This window comes from Pygoscelis adeliae, unplaced genomic scaffold, assembly GCF_000699105.1.
Source record: "Pygoscelis adeliae isolate BGI_AS28 unplaced genomic scaffold, ASM69910v1 Scaffold458, whole genome shotgun sequence".
Lineage (NCBI taxonomy): Eukaryota > Metazoa > Chordata > Aves > Sphenisciformes > Spheniscidae > Pygoscelis > Pygoscelis adeliae.
The window spans coordinates 395,077-404,301 of NW_008825352.1; the positions used below are offsets into that span (position 1 = coordinate 395,077).

Sequence of the window (9,225 nt, forward strand, 5' to 3'; positions counted from 1 at the left end):
CAGCCTCAAGGGCATGGCCGGGGCAAAGGTCCGAAGATCTCAGCCTAGCCAGGGCAGAAGCAGGCAAAGCTCACTCATGTACAAGTGCATGAATGCAAGAGGCAAAGACCCTCAACTACCAGCCGTGTTCTCCAGAACCACCTTGCCAGTGTAATGGGGCATTCTCACTCCATACACAGCCAGAATTTTTAAGGTCTCAGAGAACTATTATCTTTGAAATACTTGGTTCTATCTTATTGCCAAAATGGGAAGGTTCCCGCTTACTCATGAGGAGGATTTTCTTCCCACACATCATCCCTACAGCGGGCTCAACTCAGCTGCATGCAGAGCCTCAGTTCTCCTGCTGCGTCGTTGCCCTACCTTGCAACCCAGATCTCTCGAGACATGTTTTCCCTCCTTTGCTGGGCTGTATCTGGCAAATCATTTTTCCATGACAACTACTTCACTTGCCGCATTATTACACAGAGCGTTTGCAAAAGCACTTTCAGTTCCAAAACCAACTATTTCTATCAAAGACAATATGATGATTTAAAGTGTTTTGTTCTTTCTAGCAACCCCAAAAGAATGATTAATCACTGACTCAGGCGTACTTCATTACTTTTTTGCCCACAGATGCTAACCTAGAAAGTGTCCTATGACCACCTCTCCTACTACTGCAAAAGACTTCCATATTTTCTCCAGAACCACTTCCTACACATTTATCTTTAAAGAACCTATCTGTCTGACTGTTCATAAGACACTTGGTTTTAGTGTCATGCGCCTCCTGGTCAAGGCTTGTAGCCCTGAGGCAGGATCCTGCTACACAATGAGCTCAAAAAGGCTTTTGGAGATTTTTTTCTTTTTTGCTGTTGCTGGTTGAGGTTTTTTGGTATGTAAAGGGCTTTCCTTGATCTAGAGCTAATTTTATCAGTATCAGAACAAGATCGGGCGTGTGCAGATCTCTATAATTATCTACAAAAATTGCCTACATGAAGTTGCCCAATGGTCCAGCTAAAAGTGCTGGAAATTAAGTGACTCATTCCAGCAGAGGACCCGATAGCCCTTCACTACGGAAGCACGTGTACCATGTGTCCCATGACAGTTATTAAAAAGATCGCATAGTCTAAGACCGCTCAAACTTTCTCCTTCCTCCCTAATTTCAGATGACAATTCCCAGAAGTGCTGGTAAATGGACATCTCTAGCAGATCAGATCCAGCTATACCTGCACTGCCATGACAGCTCAAGGCCTGGCTCACACAAACCAAATTTCCCAGCAATTTGCACTACCAGTGTGCTGGTTTGGACATTTCTTGAAGCGTAGAGAGAGCTAGCTGGTCCTCAGAGGAAGAACTGGCATAGGACAGGCATAAACCTGAACTCAAGTCCAGCCACCACAGGCGGTACAGCCACATCTGCACATTACCCACTGCCTTGTCTTCCTGGAGCACAACTTAGACTTAGTTGGACCTAGGTAGACTTGGGGAGAAAGGGACATCTGCTCCACACACAGCTGAGAAGTATTTTGAAAGGCTCCGCTCACCCAGGGGAGTGTCCACCAGGATTGCATTGTAGAGCTCCGCAGGCGTCTGAGCAATGTTCACGGCTTCCATCTGCTCAAAACTTCCCAGAGGATGGCACTTGGGCACCAGTTCGGAGATCGAACGCTGGTGCAAGGTCCCAGTGATCAGCAGAATGACGTTGTCAATCATGTAGCTGTACCTGGAGGAACCCAAGAGGAAGCCAGTCACAATACAAATACTACAAAAACCAACACCTGGCACCAGGCGGGCACACATCTTCAGTCCCGGTGAACATCTCCGGAAAAATGCACCCTTCCCACGAAGGACTAGTAAGGTGCCTCCTTAATGTCTCCTTATCGTGCCAGCCTGGGAAGAAGGAGTCAAGCATAGTCCCAGGCTGTGATTTATGCTACAGCTGAACCACACTATCTGGGCATCTCCTACCTACCATTGAAGAGATTAGATTGGAAGGGACTTCAGGAGGTCTCTGGCCCAATGTCCAGCTCCAAGCATGGCCAGCTCCAGCTGCTCAGGGCTTTGTCCAGCTGAACTTTGAATTATTTGCAAGGATGTATATCTCGCAGCCTTCCTGGGGCTCTGCTCCAGGGTCTGACCACACTCGCAACAAAGTCTTTTCCTAACAGCTACTCAGAATTTCCCTCGTGGCCATTTGTCTACTGTCTCTCATCCTAACCCCACACACGTCCAAGAGGAGCCTGGCTCCAGCTTCCCCACACTCTCCCACAAGGTAGCTGGGAACAGTTGTCTTTCCAGCATTCCCACTGCTCTCCTCGCACTGCCATGCTCTGTAGAGAGCACGTGCAAAAGCGTGCATGGTAGGACACCAGCAAAGGGGAACCTACAGATAGCCTGACTTGAGCTCAGCTTCATCGCCAGCAGCACCGCTCCATCTTGCCAAGACCATGGAGAAAGGGTCACATTTCTGCAGCCCCGCTCCCTTCCAAAAACAACAAGGTTGGCAGCTTTGGCACAACCTTCATTCACACCCTCACGGAACTACACACAAGCTTTTTCACACCTCTGCCATCAAAAACTGCACGCTCTTTTGCATTAGCCCATATTATGACGTCCCTAACCAAGTTGTCCGCTTACATTATACAGGATTAGCAGATTCAGTCTTTGGTACTGCAGTAATGGGACATTCCATCTGGAACCACGGCACTCAGCACAAGTTCCACCAACACAAGCCCTTTGTGGCCCTTCTCTCCAGTATGTCCATGTTTCTCTTGCACTGAGGAGCCCAAAACCGGGCACAGCACTCCAGGTGAGGCCTCCACCAGTGCCAAGCAGAGGCAGAAGATCACCTCCCAGTTCTCCCAGTCCAGCCAGAGAAGGGAGACACAGCTGGCCCGAAGACTGGGAATACAAGAAAGGCTGGTGGCCTTCTCCAAGTAGAAGGTCCAAGCAAGGGATCAAGACATCATGTAAATACGAGGAGCTGAGAGGAAAAGTGTGCCCAGCAAGAACAGGAGTGGTGCTCTAGGCACCTCCACCACCAGCTGAGCCATAAGCCAACCAAGCTGAGAACCTGAAAAACATCAAACGAGATGAGGGTTTGGTTTTTGGTTTGTTTTTGGGGTTTTTTTCAGCCAGAGGAAGATGCCCTTGCAAATGTCCCTCAGCAGCACAGGGAAGGGGCACAGATGCTGGAAGAGCAGGATATTTGGGATTTTACACTCCCTTGCTCTCACTGCTAGAGCTCTAAATCTAAAAAGTTAGATGATGGAAAAGACTTGAAGAAGCTCCTTGGCAGGAGCTGCTCCAAAACAAACAGGATCAGGCCTGAACTAGAACAGCAGAAGGAGCTGTGCACATCTGGAGTTGGAGCTCTGTTGAGGTTCAGGCTTCCCACGTGTACTTGGTTACTGAAGAAACAGAGCTTAAGGCCAGCACACCAGGACTGGGGCAAGGGCAGGGACGGCAGGGCTCTGCGCATGTTTGTCAGGCATTAGGATGCTGCTAGTCTTTATATTTCCAAGCTGACAAGGAGGACATAGTGCAGCCCTGTTTCCCTTTGCACCACATCAAAGGCAGGTAAGCAGAGCCAGTTAAAGGCAGATTTCGGTAGTTTTTATTAGATGGGCTTACTGCCTCTCAAATACGCTCAAAGGGCATGTCCATGAACAAATCCACACCTTAGTTCCTCAAACAGGTGCTGCTTTTTTCTCCACGCTGCAGGGCTGGGTAACGCACCTCCTGGCCCCACCATTTTTGCAGAGAGTCTCTCTGTGTTTGCAGCCTACCTTTCCAGGGATGTTGAATCTAGAACCAGGGCAATCAGCACAAGCTTCATGTACTAGGAAACCTCTTTTTGCCCTTTAATCTGCAGGGTCATTATCCTCCCTTCTGTTTGTGCAACTTTCACCATGGACATCATTGCAATCTCCAGGACAGCAAGAAGGGCCTGTTTATGAGAACTGAGGATAAGTCCCTTGCAGTAAGCAGCTGGTTCCTGGTAAATACAAGCATCTGCACCCTCACACAGATGCATCTCTGTGAGGTGTGCCAAGCCAAGAATACAGCAGATCATTCCCCACCTCCACCATCTGCCCTCAAACACATGCAAGTTCGCTTAGTGCGGCACAGTAGCTTTCAGGAAAGACCATACACAGGATTACTCTCACCAAAGACAGACAACAACATAGAACCAAACCAAATTCATTTCTTCAACTCAGCCTGCAGTGAAGGAACAGGCCAGGATATATGGTCATTGCATGGTACCCTAGCACACCTCTTCGCTATTCCCAGCTTACCACGGATCTTGCTCTCTGAAAGATATTTGCAACTTGCAAGGAGCCCGGCCAAAGTCAACCATACACGAGGAACTGAGGGAAAGTGCCTGGAGCCCTTTCTGTTCGCAGATGTTCAGAGCGGCTTAGCTCCCGGCTTACTGGAGTCACACCGAGCTCGTCCGTGCCCTCCCAGTCCAGCTCAGCATGAAAACCACAACCAGGTTTGGGGAGAGCAGCCCAGGTCTGGCCCTCTTCACATGTGAGAAGCTCCTGCTTTCAGACTGACGGTCCCAGGGAAGACAACCCAGCTGGTTTCCACTGCCAGAGTGCAAAGCATGACTCTCCCCATTTCATTTATACCCCTTAACTTGCTTGTTTCCTCATCCTTCAGGGAAGTCTGGGAAAATGCACAGTCTATAGACCAAATGCCAAGGCCTCTAAGGAGGCCCAGCAGCAACTTTTTGGAAGAGTACTTTACCTATTGAGATTACTTAAATCTTGCTGTCAGAGGAGGATTCATCCCTGCAGGAAGAGGAGTTACCACACACAAGATCGAGGGGAAATTTCTCATTCAAATTTCCACTGCGACAGCATTTCAAACCTTTACGATAACAAGAGAGCTGCAGCAGGACAAAGGTCTTCTCATGCTTGCCGAGGCCAGGCAGACACCAGCACCACTACATAATCCTTCCTGATAGTTTCTGTTTCCTTCAAGCAAGCCCAGACCGCGTTTATTCACATTCAGTCCCTGCTTCATCCCAGTAAAAACAGTCATGGCTCAGTCAGTCATGACTACGAGGCAAGCCTTCCAGTGCCAGGGCAGCTGGAAAAGCCTCTTCTCATCTGTGGAAGGGGCAACGCTTGTTTTCCCATGCCAGGTCCCAACAAGAACGCGTCTGCCTCCATTTGCACAGCTGTACTAAGACCACAGCAGAGGTCCTGGCTATGCTGGCATTTCCTCCCAGGCCCAAAGGATTAGATTTATTACGGTGGCAGTAGTTTTCCTAGGAACCTCCAACTACTTGTTTAATAGAGTGGCTTTTGTCATCATCCTCCCCATCTCCTATTAGGTTCTGACCAGCTTCAAATGTTTCAGCTTTCATGGTTAATGCATGCTCAGACCCCTCCAAGAGCATTTTAACCTTCACTAGCTCTCAGTGCAGATAATAAGAGGACCAGACTATGGGACATGTTGGAAAACAAGAGTAGTTGATCGCTTGTAACACCGTGAAGTCTTACCACAGCCCCCTTGGCATGGAAAAGAGATTAGGACACAGGATGGTCTGGTGGGAGACTGGAGACAGGTAGAAGGACCAACATGCTCCTGGGACTAGCTCACTGGGAACACTCAGTAGGAGTTCAGAGAAGAAAGCACTACATGGAGGCTCTACGTAAGCTACAGCCAGTGCCACAGGGTGGCACGGCTTTAATTAAGTGGTAAAATGGCACCTTACCTCAAGCCCCCAACCTTGGCTCCACAAAGACCGTAGCAAAACTCTCTTGGGCAAGAATGTGTTTTACACGCCTGCTTTGAGCTGCTATCTGCCCACACCGGGAGGTGGACACAAAGAATGGATGTTCAGTCAGAGTTTCACATGCACAGTTACACCCTGCCTCGCTCTTCCTGTCACCCACTGAACTGAGGTGTGGTATATTCCAGAAATTCACATTCACAGAAATACAATTTCAGTTGATACTGAGAAGCATTAGTAATGTCTCACAGAAGAGTAGAATTTCTTACTGAAGGACAGGAAAGAGTCAGCAAGCATAGAAATATCATCCACAGCAGGAGAGAGATGTTGGCTTACGGCTTCCTGAAGTCCGAGACAACCGGGGCCAGTGTCTTCGCTCCTCCAGTGACACCCAGTTCAGCACAATATGCACTGGGTGACACTTACGTAAAGAGAATAAATCCAGGCTAGGATATGCCTAGAGAAGCCAAAAAGTGTGCGGGGGGGGGGAAGCGTTCCTCCCAGCAGCAGCACGTCAGAGAGATCATTCTCACTGCTGGTTTAGGGAGGTACGGTCTCAGACAGGCACAGCAGAGATTTGTCCAAGAAAACAGAGGAGAGCCAGGCCCCAGAAGCTAACTTCTGGGATACTCATCCATGGATAGCTATCAAACAGAATCAAGGAGGAGAGTACACATGCAAAAACCATGTACAGGTACTTTGACAATGTATGTCTTCCTCCTTTTGGAGTTACTTAAGTACAGCCACAGATAAACGAGACACGCAAGAAAGATTGCAATGGCCCGCTGAATATTGGGAAAGGCTTTTTAGCAGGGGAGGACATAAAATGCATGAAAGCTCATCCCATGGGGCATTTACAACTTGGCCTGAAGGCACTTGGGCATAACCCTGCAAGGCAGCTACCCCAAGACAGTTAGGGCTTCTCCCTCCCCCACTTACTAATCTAATCTAATCATAAAGAGTCATTGTCCTACAGCAGATAGGTTGGTTTTTTATTGCCTTCTGTTCCAGGATACTAAAGAAACCATAAACAATACTGCAAGTGGTCACAAAGCATGACTAATGATGGAACATTGCATGACCTGCGTTTCTCAGGGATCCTCTGAAAGCCTTGCCAAACTGTAGCTTAACAGCTGCTCTGCAAGGGGTCATGAGGACAGCCCTCCATGTCAACAGCAAACCCAGAGAGCGGCGGGCTGATGCAGAAGTGCACAGCACGGAAGAACCGGGCTGCGGCTCGGGAGCTTTGCCAGGACGGGTTAAGGTATTGCATCGCTCAGGCAACTTTACCGCTTTCCAAAACCAGCATTAGACTTTAATGCAGACTAATGCTAGCAAGGCAAAAGTCACTATGTGACTATTGCATTGGGCAGTTACTCAGATTACTGTAGAAGCATGTGTTTATTTTGGGATGAAAAAGGGAAATCTCCAGCAGGATCAGAGCAGTGCTCTGAACTCTGCATGAATTCTAGAGACAGCTTTAACGATGATGAAGTTGTTTTGACTATAGTCCCTTTAGCATCTAGTGCTTCCCTTCTGCAGCTCATCCAGCTCATGTACTCAGGGGCTGGGGGGGAAGTAACCTAAGAAAAAAGTTTCGGGTTGGTTGTACCGCTGCTTCCTTGGGTTTGTGCGTAAGTACCCAGACCCATCTCTTTATCCCACTGGGTTCAAGACCTGAGCAAAGGTGCTGGTATGCAGAGCCACTTGTCATACCTCTCTCAAGCTCCGAATGTAAGCAGTCACGGGGGAAAGCAACGCACAGACTTCAAAGCACAAAAGAGCAGTAGCTGACACTAAGAATAGTGCCAACAGCTGAGATGCTTGTATCTGGAGCATCGTTTTAAGATCATTAGTAAACAACTACACAGCTGTCCTGAACTGGAAAGGAGAGGGATGTTGCGCATCAGGAAGACCTCGGTGCCTCACTGAGGCTTGTTCAATTAATAGACAGTAGATGAACCGAGTCAAATCCTTAAATCAGTTTTTCAGCTCAGACTAGAACAAGTCAGACCAGCAGCTTCTGGCCAGGAGCGGTTTTACACCTCGTCTGCAGCTGAAGCTCAGGCAGTGCAGGGAACAGCAAGAGTAGATGCAGCATGTGACGGTGCTCATCATCATCAGCTCAGTGCGTTGATCTCTTTCTATCTTTGCACACTGTCTTTCCTAGAGTCACACCAATAAAAACCACACCTAAGTGGTAGGTTTGTGAATCTGCCAAAGAGAAAGCTGAGAATTTCATGGTTGCCACCACAAACCAAGGGCACTCAGCCAATAAGCGGGTGCCCTGCTAAACTTAGATCGACGAGACCATTTCACAGCAAAGAGTTATAACTTCACAGTACTACAGAGACTGTGGCAGCCTTTCAAATCCAAGTATCCAGGAATGTTCTCAGCATTAATCTATATTTAGCTGCATCTCCACATGATTTTTACCATCTTCTAGTGAGTCTAGGTCCCTTGGGATACTGACCTCAGTTTTCCAGTGGTATCATCCGGTAACTTACAAGCAGTCATACAGTGTTAGCTGTGTTAAAGGCTAATGAGGAAAAAAGCTAGATGAAGTACTTCTAATTTTGAGGCTTTATGAATATGACGTTGTGTTCTAGATGCGTACAAACCCCTTGAAACACCAGGGTATCTTTTGAACACCTTGCAGCCTCATGCAAGAGTCTCTGGTTGCTTAAACCTGATGCCTCAAAAATCGACTTCAGAGCTTGAGAAACACTAGGCTGGTAAGCAAGGCTGAGTCCTGGCACTCTGTGCTCAGCAGACTTCAGCACTAATTACATTTTAAATATTGACCAGAAACATCTAATCATGCTGCTTTCACACAGACCAGCTGCAAAAGCCAAACTTGCATATACTGTTTTCTTACCTTCCTTACATGTTAAGCACTAAAAAAAAAAAACAACCCACCAAACCCCAAACATTCCAAGGATATAAAAGAAGATTAAAGGCTGCACTGTGCAAACTCACATTGCCCCCAAAACTGCCTGAAGTAGCTGAGAAAGCTGAGCGAGTTTAATGGCCTGTCCTGGTTTCGGCTGGGATAGAGTTAATTTTCTTCCTAGGAGCTGGTACAGCACTGTGTTTTGGATTTAGGATGAGAATAATGTTGATAACACACCAAAGTCTTAGTTGTTGCTAAGCAGTGCTTACACCAGTCAAGGACTTTTCAGCTTCCCATGCTCTGCCGACTGAGCAGGCTGGGGGTGCACAAGAAGCCGGGAGGGGGCACAGCCAGGACAGCTGACCCCAACTGGCCAAAGGGACATTCCATACCATGGGACGTCATGCCCAGTATAGAAACTGGGGGGAGTTGGCCAGGGGGGCTGCTGCTCGGGGACCGGCTGGGCATCAGTCGGCGGGCGGTGAGCAACTGCATTGTGCATCACTTGCTTTGTATATTCTTTTTTTATTTTTACTACTGTTTTATTTTATTTCAATTATTAAACTGTTCTTATCTCAATCCACAAGTTTTCTCACTTTTACTCTTC

General features: G+C 47.8%; 1 protein-coding gene across 1 annotated transcript in view; it reads right to left on the reverse strand.

Annotated features, from left to right (window-relative positions):
- Positions 1–9,225, reverse strand: part of ATP6V0D1 (ATPase, H+ transporting, lysosomal 38kDa, V0 subunit d1) — a 30,779-nt gene that overhangs the window by 8,160 nt on the left and 13,394 nt on the right. Inside the window, exon 5 of the mRNA XM_009330379.1 lies at positions 1,521–1,699. Coding sequence (XP_009328654.1) covers positions 1,521–1,699 — 179 coding nt within the window. The remainder of the gene's footprint in view (positions 1–1,520; positions 1,700–9,225) is intronic.